General features: G+C 42.0%; 1 protein-coding gene across 1 annotated transcript in view; it reads left to right on the forward strand.

The window, feature by feature from the left end:
* TBX15 (T-box transcription factor 15) overlaps nt 1-16,342 on the forward strand; it is a 130,103-nt gene that overhangs the window by 78,358 nt on the left and 35,403 nt on the right. Inside the window, exons 2-5 of the mRNA XM_034766874.1 lie at nt 1,027-1,240; nt 9,751-9,852; nt 11,153-11,324; nt 11,765-11,932. Of these exons, the coding sequence (XP_034622765.1) occupies nt 1,027-1,240; nt 9,751-9,852; nt 11,153-11,324; nt 11,765-11,932 (656 nt within the window). The remainder of the gene's footprint in view (nt 1-1,026; nt 1,241-9,750; nt 9,853-11,152; nt 11,325-11,764; nt 11,933-16,342) is intronic.

The raw sequence follows: 16,342 nt of genomic DNA on the forward strand, positions 1-16,342 counted from the left end.
CCCTGCACTTCTGGAGGATGTGGGGCCCAGGGCGGCCTGGGGATTTAGCAAGAGGCCTGGCGCCGGCAGCAGTGAGTGACCCAGCCCCAGCCCGCTCTGTTCCGCTCCGCCCTGCCGGCTCCCGGCGTTGGTCAGGGGAGGATGTGGAAACCAGAAAGAGGCGGGGCGGGGCCTTGAGGGAAGATTTCGAATGGGGGAGAGGTGGAAGAGGAGCAGGGGCAGGAAGAGGCAGGGCGGGGGGATTGGGGAAAGGAGTGGAGTGGGGACAGGGCAGGGGTGGGGCAGGAGCGGGAAGAGGTGGGACAGAGCTGCTGTTGGCACCAGGCCCCCCGCTAACCTCCAGACTGCTCTGGACCCTGTGTCCCCCTGAAGCGCAGAGCCGGGAACAGTTGCCCCGGTTTGTCCTATGGATGGGATGGCTCTGAAAATATAAGCCCCAACACTGGTGGAGCCGGGCCCATGTTCCTGAATATTGGTGGAGCATGGGCACTACAGGCCCATATAACTCACTGTCTATGTATAGGAACAAATAAAATACATTTTCAAAGTGGTGCTGCCAAAAAACAAAAACAAAAAACCCTTCATTATTTTTGATGACAAGGGTATTAAAAGGAAAAAAAGTACTTTGTCTAAAAATAGCTAACTCTGCAATAGTAGTGTGGGATGATGTGCAATTAAATGGAACGTAGTTTTCCAGTGAGCCCATCTAACTATGGGTTGAATTATTTTTTTCCTTTCTATTTTTAATCTATACATTGTGCTTCATTCTCAGCATCATGATGATGTTTTGTATTTTATGTTGTGGGCAATTTTAATCAGCTGTTTCTAAAACTTTACTAAAATGCTAGATGTCATGTTGGAAACACAGATCCAGAAATCAGTTCATAAATCAGAACAAACTATAATAACATATAATAAAAACCCATTGCGCCACTCTCCAGAGGTTCTCACTGTTGGTTCTTTTCCTTCCTTCCCCCACTGGTGCAGCAGAACTGAAATGTCTTATGTGGTGTATCTATTTTTCAGATTCAGAGCCGAGTACTGGGTCAGACACAGAGGTGTTGACTGAGAGAACATCCTGCTCATTTGGCTCCCACTCTGACCTCACATCTGGTGGCTCAGGTTCCCAGCCTCCTCCTCCATCATCCATGGAGGAGATCCAGGTAGAGCTGCAGTGTGCTGACCTCTGGAAAAGATTCCATGACATTGGGACAGAGATGATCATCACTAAAGCAGGCAGGTAAGATATTCCTGGCTTCTTGCCCAATAAAAACAAACAGAAAGAGGATACACTTTTTAGTATGGTTACGGCTGGGTTTTAAACTTGTTTTCTTTCTTTAAAGAAGAATGAATACATGAATGAATTAGAAAAAGCAAACAGTTGTCAAAGTTATGTAGCTGTACCTCCTTGTGCTGTGATCTTGTCAGATCTCATAAGTTAAACAGGGCTGAGCCAGGTTGAGAGAGGAGACATCCAAAGGAAATTCATGCACTGCAGGATCAAGATATGGTTGATGCTGGTCTTCTCTTGGAGGGAATACCGAGACAATGGCCATAGTGCTGTCTTTCAGATGAGATATACAATTGAAACCTGGCCCATTCATGTTCTTTAAAGATCCCATAACACCCCATGAGGCTATCTCTGTTAAACCCAGTTCTAGTGGAATTAACTCAGGTTTGTGCCAATCTAACATCTTCCTCCAGCTCCAGGTGGGTACATTATTGGCTTCCTGTACTAACAGGTGCATACATAGGATTTCTCACAGCTGTTATCCTCCACTCCAGAAGTAGCTACATTTCAGTTGGGAGTGTAGAGGAACCAGGAGTAATTTGGGATTTTTTTTAAAAAAAGGCAGTTCATCTTGTCATACCATCAGCCATAACTGAAGACATTTTCACTCATGGAAATAGATACATTTTTATATTAGCCAAAAATGAAACTGAGGTTAGCCTTAACATTTCTAGAGTTCTCAGATTTGAAGGGGGAGGGAGAATTCCAGCTCTCTGGGCATTAATTTTATGCTGTATGTTTCAAACTATTGGTGTTTTAATTCCAATTAAGTTTGTTAAAAACAAATCAGCACCATGGACAGAGAAATGATAAAAGATGAGTGAGCCAGTTTGGCTAAAATATGAACTGCTCTGCCCCTTTTCCAAAAATGCATATATGGAACCTTTCTTGTGGGATATTCACCATTGTTTTGTGGCTCCAGGAGGATCAGATAGCTTGGGAAAAGTTTGGAAATATCCATCCTTTGAAAGCTTACCAGAACCAAACTGACTTTTGGGACCTTTTGAGGTTCTCTCATCACTAAATTGAGGTCCCCTCATCATTAGAGGATCACCAATACTCTTTGTGTTGTCTTTCTTTCAGACTGCAGTACATGTCCTCCCATCAGAAATAGAAGAGGAGGGGTAACAGGAATAACTTAATATTAAAAGTTAAAATATTATTTTCCATCTATAGATCTCAAACCTGGCAGTGGGTGGGATTATGGCACAATTTCCTTCTGCAGTTGTTTGCAGGAGTCACCTAACTAGCATGCACAAGAGAAAGGTATTTGTGAGCTGAAATCTCTTTTGGGATTCATCAAATGTCCTGATGTTCCCAGCTTGAGAAAATTTGGAAGATGAATTACAGTTCCTTCATCTCCTACAACTTAAATTAAGACCCATCCCCACTGAACATGAGAAACAAGAAGGGGTAATGGCTTTGAGATCAAGGGGCTAACATCCTGTTTTATTCCTCAGGTTTGTGCATACTGGGATCCATAATTGGAATGAGTGATTTATATGAGGAGATGTCAGCCCCATGCCTCTCCACTGTTATTGTCAGGAGTCTCCCATGGAAATTTCTGATATTTCAATATTTATTTTCATCCCAAATGTGGATGAAAAATTGAAATACTGAAATTTTACGTGTACTGAAAAGTTCCACCATATTTTGATGGCAGAATGTTGTGTGGCATTTTTGAGCAAAACAAAACATGTAGATATTCCCCCAACTGAAATGTTTCATTTCTGTCTGTTGAACTGCCTCACGCCCCTCTTCTTTTCTATGGGCAAGAAGCTGCCTGGCTGGACTACACTTCCCATGATGTGCCTGCAGTCCTGTGCTTTCCAGGAGGCACCAAGTGGATCAGTCAGAGGATACTGCATTGCACCATGGGAGATGTAGTCCAGCCAGGGATCCCGGCCCACAGGAGACTCTGGGGGCAAGAGGCACCTGAACTAAAACTCCCAGAAGACAATGTGACAGCATAGAAAGATACAGTTTAATAAAACAAAATATTTTGGGTCAGCTCAACAAACTGAAATATTTAGATTTGGGTCAGACTCATCCAAAACAAAATATTTCATTTTTAGCATTCCTCCAAAAATTTTGGAAAATTTCATTTATGCAGAAACTGCATTTTCTATTGAAAGATATTTTTGATGAAAATTTTCAGCCAAAAACTTTTGGCTGAAAACAGACTCTTGCAATTTGGAATTGTCAAAACATTTTGTTTTGAGATTTTTGATTGAAACAAAACATTTCAACATTTCTGGATTGAAACATTTCATTTCAACTTGGTTTGACATTAAACCACATCCCTGGAGCTTCCACAGACCTCATGGAAGTTGTAGTTCAGTTGTTTCATACATCCCTTCTGTTCTGTGGGCTGGGCTCCCCAGATGGACTACATCTCCCATGATGCACCACAGTCATGTGATTCCCTTGATGCACTGTGATGGGTCAGCAAGAGAGGAGACTGTGGTTTATCATGGGAGAGTAGTCTAGCCAAGAAACCTGGCCCCTAGGGGAGAATAGGGGCATGAGGCACCTGAACATGAAGTGCCATAGCAGCAAAGGTAGACCAATTTTAACTTTGAACTGTCCTGAAATAAGACATTTCTCCAGCCTGAATTTTTTTGATTTGGTCAACATGATCCAAAATGAAGTATCTTCTTTTCAATTTTCTCAAAGGGAGCTTTCAGTTTTCAGGTTTTCCTTTAAAAGTCAATGTTCTGTGGAAAATCTTTGTTTTTGTCAGCATTTTCCATGGATCCTCCTCCCTCGATCCCAAATTTTTCAACAATCTCTAGAACTGGAACACCTTGTCTGAGATATTTAGCAGCAAATGTTAAAATAGTTAAGAGCCTTAAAACTATCTTCATTGTAAATAGGCTGATACAGCACTCATTTAAGTCATTTTTAATATGGAACAAAATTGGGGAAATATTAAATCTTTAAAGGTCTAGTAGGGAAGGGGACACTTCTTTCTCTGTTTTGTACCATGAGCCCATTGATCAATCCCAATGATAGCTCCTTTAGGTGCCTTTGAAAATCACAGCCTTGATTATTTCATTTATTTTTCCACTAACAAATGTGTAAAATCTCTGGGCATGATACAAAATATATTATCCTCCACACAACTTATTGAGCAAAACCATAGACTTCTTCCTGTCCCAAAATGATGTCCACTCATGCAAAAGCACTGAAAGAAGAGAGAAACACTTCACTGTACACGCATGCTCTGGTTGACCAAAGGAGAAACAAATTCCACAAAATAGTCTCTCTTCCTAGCCTACCAGCATTCATAGCTGGGCACCATTAGCAAAAGTACTTTACCCTATCTCCTTTGCCACTTGGCTTGATCAACTCACACTGGTCTGGGGAGATGAGTTTGGAAGGGAGGGGAGCCAAGAGCTCCATCTGGTGTTGAGAATTTTGACAGGAATTTTGTCATCAAAGTTCATAAGTGAGTTTGTGCAATATGAACAATACTAAGGTGACGCATTAAGATTCTGCTTAATAGAAATGCTGCTAACTAGCAACTAGTATTTAATAGCAACGTATACTCCCATCTCATCAACATTAAAGTGTTAAAGTGATTTGGATATGGACCAGAAGCATACTGCTTATTATTCACTTCTTTAAAAGAGAGATCCTACCTATAATCAATGTCCTGGATCAAAGCATGCTCAACGGAGCAGTTCTGCTGCATGTCATGGGTTCCAGACATGTGGACTTGTTCCTTGCCAATAAAGTTTGGGTTTTGGAGGCCCTACATGAGCCTGGTGCTAAAGCAAGTGTGAGTAACGAAGAAGCTTGGTGTTTCAAAGTTGATTGTTTTGTGCTTTTTTTCTAATTGTTGTTATATTTAACTTTTAACCCCTCACCTTCCCTCTGCTCATTAATCCGCCTACGCTGGGAAATCTTCCAACATCTGAACAGCTTCAAGCACCTACCATTGTGTTTTAAAACAACCTGCCAGAGAACTGTTTTTTTCTTTCCCTCCGATGTGGTGTTTCCCCCCAAATCAAACTTGACCAAAGTCTAGATGTGCACACTCCCGTCATAGAATATCGGGCCAGTATCTCGTGACTCAGCAAAGTTAGAAACCAGAGCTTTAAACCATGGGAATGAGGAAGTCCCCAACTTTGGAATGTATATCTGATCCCTGTCACCACAGTGTGTCAACACTTGTCACAAAGGAAAACGGAGACCTTGTCTCTGTATTAAACAAAAAAGTTTATACCAAGAAAATGTGCTGGCTGCCCCAAATTAGCACTTCCTTCTAGCCCTGAAAGATCCTCAGATATGGCTCACAATCAATATGTTGTGTATGCAAAAGCTATTTTAAGTAGTTACTAGAGATTTAAAAATATTATTAGTTTATAGTTTTCTGTGCCCCAAGAGTCCTATACATTTGAATTCATGGTATTATGGCGGCCTGGCATTGTAGGAGGAATTAGATGAAGAGCTGTACCAATAATACTATTTAAAAAACCCTCACAAATAAACTAATGATGGTGATTTAATTCAAGCACATTTCATCCAGAAGGCTACCATGCCCACACACTTTTTCCATATAGAGAGAATATATGGTGCATGTGTGTGTTTTGAAGATTTTATACGAGCTTACGTTTAAAGACCACTTTACTGCTGAGTAGTAAGTAACTTGGTCATCCCAAAGTCATGTTAAAATAAAATCACCATATTGTACCATACCAGAAACTCATGTATTCCCTTTACATACATACAGCAATTGTGAGTATAATTATTAACTGTGAAGCTAGTTGGTATCTTTCTAGATGACGTGTGCTTGACCATTAATGAAGTCATTAGCCCATTCTCTTCTATTTCCTCCCTTTCATCCATCAGTCCCCGCTGGATGCCCACTGTGGTAGTTCCTTATGTCTAAGAACTTTGAGCTACTTTTACAGCCACGGCGAAAGAAAACAATATTTTTCTACAAAACTTTACAAATAAACCCAATTTTTTCAGCTGTAGCATTTTTATGAAAGCAGGGGGATGCATAAACTTTTTTCCAATTATCTCAGAGATTACCCTTTAAGCCTGTTGAATGGGCTGTGGTAATCTTTTACAAAGTATTTCATGTGCAACCAACCCCTTTGGCTATTCTGCAACCTTACACTTGAGGTTTTAGCATTGGAGAGAGTCATTTGGAATATACTGCATTCAATCTTCCCAATGTGGTACACAGATTTAGACCCAAAGAGCCTCAGATTTAATCCTGGATTCCTCATCAACCCACTGAAACATGACTTATCTTTTAAACTGTTCCACAGCCTCCTCTTTCAAATTAAGAAGAGCTGGGCTATAAAATGCCACATCCTGTACCCATGTGACTTGGCAGGTTTAATGAGTCATTGTGGTAGAAACAAGGTAATGCCGCTCTAGGCTAGTCCATCATTCTTCTTTTAATTTATTTAGTTGTTCAGCTATGAAACTAACGCCATCCAATACATACATCCACATTCTCACTAAGGGGTGCCTGCACAGAATTCTTCTGACAGTTTTATACCTCTCATTCTAGCTGACTGGGCCCCAGGGACCACAGTGTGTTTTTCCTTTTCTCCTCTTGTGAATGCCCCTTGCGAAGTGAGATTCAATAATTAATCGATCTAAATTTTCCTTCTTTTTGGAATAAAGTAGAAGAGCTGTGGCTAGGTCAAGCAGTGGCTCAGTAGCACATCACAGAGATTATGAACTGGCACTTCCTCCTTCCCCACCCTCTGTCCATCTGGAAAGCGTGAACTGGTTGGGAAAGAATAAAATACCCTCCCATCTCCCACACCCTTACAACAGACCCTTTAAAAAATGTTTGAAGAAATACAGTTAAATTCTTCCATTGTCTCTTTCTTCCACTTTATACCTAATGGTGTGGCAAGTCTTTGTGGAACTTGTTGGACATTGGATGGAACTTGTTGAATGTTGGAGAGCTAGGGAAAGGGCTAACTCCCTGGTCAGGCCCCAGTTCTGGATTGCTGGATGATAATTTGCCACAAAGTGAGAAAAGTAAGTGTGTGTGTGTGTGTGTGTGTGTGTGTGCAGGGCATCTGCTAGGAGGACATATTGTGTTGCTGTTACAACCTCCCTGATACTTTGACCCAATTTCTATGCGTATGTCTACATCACAGTCAGAGGTGTGAATGCAGCACCTGTAGACATACCCCAGCTTGTTTACATAACAATAGCAGTGGAGTTGCAGCAGCATGGACAGCAACACTAGCTGTAGAAACCTTCCCCAAGACTCTGGGTGTGTACTCAACTTGGTAGCCTGTGCTGCCACCCATCCTGCCTCAGCTTCACCGCTGTTGTTGTTTAAACTAGCTAGAATAAAGCTAGTTTGGGTATGTCTACACATGCTGCAGTCACACCTCTGTTTGCTGTGTAGACTTATCCTATGCCTCAAATGAGGTTAAATTCAGTTTGGAGGAGAACCAAAGAGGGGAGGAGGATGTAATTTTTTTTTCTCAAGCATGTCACTCTTCTCTGCTGAAAAGAAGAAAAAGCATCTTGTATGTAAGGTCTACTAGATTGTGCAAGTCTCTCAAGGGATGTAGTAAAGGACCCATTACTTAAAACATTAAAACTAGCTAAAACAAAGCCCTGGAGAATACACTCTGGAGAGGGATGAGTTGTGCATTGGTCTAGATATGCCTTACTGGGTCTCTTCCATCCCAAATTATTCTCATCCTGTAAGGAGGAGCTTGCCACCTAATGGAGAAATGGAATTATAATTACTTGTCAGAGTTTGATACTTTCGGGTGCCCCATTACACCAGTCTCACTCTGCTTCACTTAGGATGATGTTTGAGGACAGTTCAGGATGGCAGTGGAATGATTGGCAAGAGAAAGGCTTTTGGAAATTAAAAATGCTGCCACAGAAGCACCAGTACTGAAATATTTTGAGTTTAACAAAGAACCTACTGTCTCAGACAAAGCAAGCTCATAGGTGGGAGACTGTCCTTCTGCAAGATGCTTGCCTAGTGGCTTATGCTTGCTAATCACAACAGAGCTATGCCCAGTGTGCTCAGATTGAACAAAAATGCTTACAATTGATTTTTGGGTTTGAACATTTTCAGGAGTATGTTTATGGGTAGAAATCAATCAAGACAGAAACAGACCATAAGTCACTGGAATTTATATTACAAAAACTAATGTGCAAAGCACTACCTAGACTTCAGAGAATGATTATGAAATGGCAAAAGTTCTCATTAAATGTGAAATATAGGCCCAATAAAGCAAATTCATATGAGAGATGTGCATTTAAGAGTGCCTATGAACAGCAAAGCGAGGCTCTTCAGGAAGGGGAATTGGATGTAAATATGACTTAAGGACTACCCCGGTTTCCAGAACTAAAATTGATCTGCTCAATGAAGAAACACAAAAAGTCCCAACATTACAGTGGCTTGAAAGGGTAATGCTAGATGAACAGCCACCAGAAAAAGTCCAGGCATCTTCAAGCATAAAAACCTTTCTGGGGCTATACAGATGGCATTGCTTCATATAACAGGATTCTTTACAAGGGCTTGGCGTCACAACACTCTACAGCGTGAAGTCAAAAATGCTAGGCATAATCCACAGTGTCCACCTGGGTACTGAAAAGTGTCAGAAGAGAGTCTGTGATGTCTGTTTCTGGCCAGCGATGAATGTTGTCGTTGAAGGTAAAGTGAGAAATTTATAGTTCATATTGGGAACAGAATGCAAAACAATCCCTGAAACCACAGAAGATTCTTCATTGCCAAAGCTATTTGCATTAGAAAGGAAAGATTGCCTCTTATCAGTGGACCAATATTTAATTTTTTGTAAGTTGTTGCACAACACTTTGAAAAGCAATGTAGTAACTCATTGTAAATCACAGTTTGCTTTCCGGGGGATTCTAGTGGAGTTAGTAATGGCTCACAATTCATGAGGGGCTCGTTTCAGCAATACTTTTTGATATATCAGTTCAAGCACACCATATCAACTCATTTAACTCTGTATAGTAGAGGCTTAACAGAAAAGTCAGTACAAATAGCAAATAACTTGATAAAAATAGCCTTGGTGGATTCAAGGGATCCAGATTCAGTATTTTTGGACTATTGAAGCATGACTCACAATACTTTATTAGCATTACCAGTTCAAAGACTCATGAGCAGAAGGACAAAAATCTAAATGCCAATATCTAACAAGACTGGTGAATCAAAGACAATTAACCCTGAAGTAGCTATGGAAGAACTATGCACCAGGAAACTAGAACAGAAGAAGGCATCTGGTAACCTACCAAGATAACAACTATAGCATCCACACCAAGCTGATGTCATATCTACCCATAAGTCAGTCCTACAAGCAGGACCTGCATTACAGTCTTCATGCAGCAATATTCTTATGGCTGCTCCTGCTGTCCAACAAGATCCCAACGAGTCTCTCAAGCTGCATTCACCATTTTCTTCTTCATTTTTACTTTTGTTTTTCTAGGAGAATGTTTCCAGCCATGAGAGTGAAAATTACAGGCTTAGACCCTCACCAGCAGTATTACATAGCCATGGACATTGTCCCTGTGGATAACAAGAGATACAGGTAAGCCTTTCAATGGCAGAATGAGGACCACCATGAGAGCTAGACTCAGAATACCAAAAGAATGAGAGGCTGGGAAAAACATTCACCACGATACACAAGTGTAAAGCTGCATGCTTCAATCAGAGAGAAATTGAGTCAGATTCCCCAACTGGTGCAAATCAGCATTGCTTCACTGACATCCGTAGTGCAATGCTGATTTACACCCTCTGATCCAGCGTACTGAGGATCTCACTGGGTCAGGGGATTCAGACATTCCCTCCCTTGCATTTCTGGAGACCAGGATTCAAACCCGGCCTTCTGATTCAAGTAATAATCAATTTTTCTCTTTCTAGTCTCTCTTGGTCTGTGTGCATTTCACAATTAGCCAGGATTAACAATCACTCACCAAGAGAGCCATGGGATGGGCAATAGCAGGGAGTGCTGCAGGTCAGGACTGAGCTATCTGCAGATCTGTATTTAGGATGCAGCACTGGAGTAGCTCTCCATGCACTGATGCTCTCAGGCATTTGAATTTCCATCCAGAGTTGACAAAAATCAAAAATCAAAAAACATTGTCATCATCTAGTAAATAAGAAATGATAAAATAAAAATGTAAAAATTAAAAATCTGAATAAACATATGTGAAACTATATGATTGCTTACATAAATGTGTGTAGATACAGTTTATCCCCTGGTAGCAAAAAGACGTATCCAATTTAGTGTAAAGGCTATATTTAGTTCTATATCAACGTGTTTTAATGGTTACCAACCAGTGAGAATCATCTTCTCTTTAAGAAAAGAACTAAAAAGTATAAATGCAAAACAAGATGAAAATAGATGACTTAAATCGAGAGTTCTTGCTTGCTGATTTAAAACATGATTAAAATCAGTGATTTAAATCACTTTGAGTCAAATCAATCCACCCTGAATGTATATGCTGAACAGCCCAGTGTGAGAGGTCCCCCACCCACCCCCACAGGTTTGTCTTCTAGAAATAAAGAAGTATTCAGCACTATTTTCACAGACTTGTATTCCAGCACAGAAAGGGTTAAGGAGCCAGGACAGCACACATGGCAGAGCTTTATAGCTGAGAGGAACTGGGAAGGTGGTTTTAATAAAGAATCCCTCAGCCACTCGTTCAGTTCGATTATCTGGTTTGCGTTTGCAAGGTGAAAGGTTGCAGTAAAGCACATTCCCCCTAACTGTGCATGAGGCCTTGGCGCGTGTATGGCAGGGTGGCGGGGAAGGGGAGCTCTGGCAATGTTCCTTCTTCACTGGCTCTTGGGTTCCTTAGCCGTAAAGATTCACCCCTCTCTCTCAGGTACGTGTATCACAGCTCCAAGTGGATGGTGGCGGGCAACGCCGACTCCCCAGTGCCTCCCAGGGTGTATATCCATCCCGACTCGTTGGCTTCTGGCGACACCTGGATGAGGCAGGTTGTCAGTTTTGATAAACTCAAGCTGACCAACAACGAGCTTGATGATCAAGGCCACGTAAGTCAGAAGCTAATCTCAATGCCCTTGCCCCAGCACACCTCCCACCACGTCCCAGGGAGGTATCACACTTCTCAGCTCTGCTGCTCCAAGCCCAGGGATGCAACCATTCCACACAAAAGCTAGAAAGATCTCTTACCCAGCCCCATTGCTTGCACTCAGGGACATTGCCTAAACACATTGATGTATAAACTCTTGTCCCCCAGTCCCAGGGCTCCCTTTGGATAGGAGCTCAGTTTTGTTGGGGTGGCTCCACATATACACACACCACAGAGGGATCACTGGCTGAATCTCACTCAGTTGTCAGACAAGCGTAAAGACTGTGCAGTTATATCACAGTAGGCTAAGTCTCGGGATTTGTTAGCCTGCCCCCATCCCCATGTAGCCAAGCATAGGAGCCTTGAAGGCAAATAATTTCCCCCTCTCTTCTTTATTTAAAGATAATCCTACATTCAATGCACAAGTACCAGCCTCGAGTTCATGTTATCCGCAAGGACTTCAGCAGTGATCTGTCTCCTACAAAACCAGTCCCTGCAGGTGATGGAGTGAAAACTTTCAACTTCCCTGAAACTGTCTTCACCACAGTGACAGCCTATCAAAACCAGCAGGTAAAGCAGTGTGTGTCCCTGTCCCCCATCAGCTCCTTCACCTGCAGTGTTTTTCCCTGTATTTATAAAATTTGTAGCATATTCTGTGTCTCTCTGAGAATTAAATCTCTGCGAAAGATAGTAACAGAGAAGAGTATCAGAGGGGTAGAGAGAAGATGCACTTTATGGGCAGTTAAACTATGTCGTCACTGCAAAGAAAGATGGCTAGCTATCCTGTTGCAAAATCCTAGTGGACACAGGGCATTGTAGTTTTACTCTGAGGTAGCTAGGGGAGGTCGATCATTGTGGGTAGGAGGAAGGAGGATACTGTTGACCTTACCTATCTACTTTGTAGGAAAAAGCACTAGGATTGTACAGTGGGTAAAGCTAACACATTTTGGGGTATGCCTACACTGCAAAGAGAAACCCACGGCGCAGAGTCTCAGAGCCCAGGTCAATTGACTGAGGCTCACAGGGCTCAGGCGGTGGGGCTAAAAATAGCAGTGTAGACATTCCTGCTCGGGCTAGACCCTCACCCCCACCGAGTCTTAGCTCCTGGACTCCAGCTGGAGTAGGAACATCTACAATGCTATTTTTAGCCCTGCATGAGCCCAAGTCAGTTGACCCAGGCTCTGAGACTCAGTGCTGTGAGGTTTTCTTTACAGTGTAGCCATACTCATAGCTATCTCATGGTAAAAAAACACTGTTTTGGGGCAGTGAAAACAAAGTCATAGATGAGGGAAAGGGGCCACTGTGCATAGCAGCTCTGAATGGCTTAATACTTTACTTACATGTACAAGTATTTCAGGACCTGGCCACTTTCCACAGGAAGGTACGTACATGAACTAAGTATACCTTCACAAAAGGACATTGCTATGATGAAATTACGATCTGGAGAACTAGTTATTCCTGGAACAGATAATGCTCTGATTATGGACTAACTGTGTTCCTTGACCCAGACTTTTAAACACCCAGAAATGACATCTTAGCCCATATTATTTATTTGTGTTGCAGTAGCCGTATGGTAGTCATGAACCAGGAGCTGTACAAATACAGAAGCAAAAGACAGTCTCTTCCCCAGAGAGCTTACCATGGAGAGCTGTTTTCATTCACCTGAGTAAATGGGCATTCTAGATGCACTAAGGAAATTATTATAAATCATTTATGTAGGATTCCATACCTGTTCTAATTAGGAATTACTTCAAAAAGATGTTTTGAAAGGATATGAATTTCTTGAGACCAAAAGGAAAATAAAACAATGGAAGCAGTTGAGATTTTAACCAAGACAGGAAGTTTTGGAGTAGAATGGCCAGTTCTGTACTACCTAAAACACACCCTGATGAAAGTTTGGTTCACTCTTTCATCCTTCCATGGCTTGCAGAAAACAATTGGCACTCTTTCTGTAACTACAGAACTCTGGTGTGAATCAGTGCCTGAGAACTGTGGGTTGTGCTTAAAGAGAAGAGTCCATAGGGACTCAGCAGCAGTTTCTATCAGCAGTTCAAGCACATGGCCCATAAGGCAAAAAGTGGACAGTGGTTTCAATCAAGTCTTTACCGAGCCCCAAAGTGGGCATTACTGTTGGGAGAGGATGTGTGGTTAGGTCAGCAGGGTAATGTGCTGATCCCTAAGCTGTAAATTAAAGCTACCCTTCCCAAGTGGAAATCCCAAGGGAGAGCAGGTGTCAGTGCTAATGCTTGCCCTTATCAGAGTGAATACTACCAAGGTGCAGGAGGGTCAGCTGGTGCAGGGAAGGAGATGAAAATTACATTAATTGCCGCTACCATTTTGGTTGTGAGGACATATTGTGTCACACAACTTTAAAGGGGCCTGGAGCAGTTGTCCTGATTCTGGGAACCTGGGTAGAATTGAATACGAGTTGAATGTGAGCTCAGTTCCTGAATGTCCAGGGAAGTCTGAAAGCTACAGAGAGGGGGCACACACTGGGCACAGAAGCAGGGGCAGTAGAACAGTGGTTCTCAAATGCTTTGATTTTGGAGAGCACTTCTTATACTTTGCATGCTTAGGAGAGTGTTAATTTGGATTCTCAACTCATTGAAAGGATCCTCCATTCACCATCTTGGCATGAAAACAATAATTTGTGCTGGGATCAAAATGTCAGTGTTAATGCAAATTCTCAGCATTTATCACAGCCATCTGAGGTAAGATGTCATAACAGACAAAGTCCTATGCAGTGTGCCAATACCATGGTGGTCAAGTTATATATCATAAACCAGCATCATAAACTAGAATGACAACATAAACCAGCTTGAAAGGAAAAATCTGATATTGTAGCTTGACATGAAAGGAAAATATGGTTTGCAGTTTGCTGCTACAGATTGCAGGGATGAAAGAATTTGTCTTAAATCAAGAATGGTAATGAAAAGACGTTTCTCATCTTAGATATTTTGCAGACAATAAGATTGTAACCTCAATCTTTAGGAATCACTCCTCTTTTCAATGAAGTATAGTCAGATTTATATGTTAAAGTAAATAACCTTGAAATAAGTGACAATATCATCTCAAAACAATTCAAAAGAGTTTGTCACATTTAATTAATTAATTATTACAAAATGTTTATACAGCTCCATAGGACACACTCCCTTCTGCAAAGAACTTATAATCTTGACATGTTTTCATTCCATCTGAAAATTGTGTATGTTGGGAAATCTAAAAAAGGGAAGCAGAGGCCTGGAGAAAACTTTTGAAGATGAGGTTTCCCATTATAAGATTGGTTATTTTCCTTTCATTCCCAAATCCCTCCTCAAATCCCACTCCTTCTTTGAAGACTTCCAGCTGCAGGGTGATTTGTGTGGTGTAGGATCCTGGATAGATTAGACAGATGGATGCCAGGTCCACAGTCACTCTATTTAGATGGTACGTGTCAGTACAGTTAATGGTTAATGTAGGGTTAAGATAGTGTAGGGTGATCATAGTTCTCAAAGTGAAAACAGGACACCGTGAGGAGCTGGTCCCAGCTGATCATCTGAGACCCCCCCACCTCTGCAAGGGGCTGGCCCGATCTGCTTGGCCAAGCCTCACCATGCAGGGCTGGCATCATCGCTTGCCTCCCCCTCCCCCGAATATTCCTCTGCACCCCATCAGGGGGGCACACACCACTTTTTTGGCAAGAGCAAATGGGACAAATACCTCATTCAGCCAAAAAAGTCGGGACGTCTGTGATAGGGCTTAAAAAGGGGACTTTCCCAGCCAAAACAGGATGTATGGTCACCCTAAGATAGTGTCTTGGGGTGTAGGAGGAGATAGGTTCAGTTCCTAACCAGTTTTAGGGTACATTGGTGGCTTATGTGTCTGATTCTCACTTATGGTGAGAGAGATGATTGATTCAAATCCCAGGCAGGTCTTAGCCCTACAATTAATAATTGTTGGACCTTTGGCTTTTTTCCTGGGTGAGATTCTATGCCCTGTGCTATGCAGGAGGTCAGATTAGATTCTCATAATGAGTCCTTCAGGGCTTACAATTTAAGGATCTATACTGTTTTATTTCATATTTTACCCACTTTTGATTATGAGCCTTTTGGGTGTGTCACTTTGGGGGGTGCAATCCCGTCCAGCGAGGGTTCTGTCACTGCTTGCCCTAAGACTTGGGATGCCTCACAATGCTTTGCTGTTGTAGCTCCCAATTAGGGCTTCTGACAAACAACCTACCAGCATGCAGGTCACACCCTGCGTGTCTGTGTATAGCTGCAGCCCTGATCCAGCAGCCTGTCAGCAACACTCCAGTTACACTCTAGCTTCCATAGCCTTGGTTACTACTTGCTGGGTAACCCCAACTCACTCCCATTCCTAGGTTTCCCCCCAAAAATATGTGTTCTGCAGTGTCCAGCCCTCTCCTAGGCATTTCATATATTAAAGGTCCATTGCTCCTGTAAAGGGTCAATATTCAACAATTTACTACTTTAACTGGAGTTACCAAACAGTTCAGTTTAAACACAGCACCAGATTAGTTCAGATTAAAAATAAAACAAGTTTATTTACCTACAAGGAGATTGGTTTTATGTGAGTACAAGTATAATGTATTAAAGTTAGAAATGGTTACAAAAAATAAAGGTAAAATGTTTCTTAGTAGCTCAAACTTAAGCTACACTTGGTTCAAGGTAAAATCCTTACCACAGGCTCCCAGCAACATGATGGACCAAATTCACAGGTCAAGCTCTCCCGCCCAAAATCAAAAGGCTGGTTCCTTTGTCTTGTTAGGTGAAAGAGAGAGATAACTTGGGGTGTTTGCCCCTCACTTTTGTAGTCCAGTCACCCTTTGAAATGCATTTTCCTGAGGTTACCCCTAGATAAAGCTCACTCTAGCTGTGAGGATGGAGACATGGGGTCTTGTGGTGAAAGAGGTTCCATGTTGTTTTTTGCGAAAATGCACATCAATCTGTTCCTGCCCCCCTTTCGTTGCCAAGGAATGGT

This window comes from Trachemys scripta, chromosome 1, assembly GCF_013100865.1.
Source record: "Trachemys scripta elegans isolate TJP31775 chromosome 1, CAS_Tse_1.0, whole genome shotgun sequence".
NCBI classification, from domain to species: Eukaryota; Metazoa; Chordata; order Testudines; family Emydidae; genus Trachemys; species Trachemys scripta.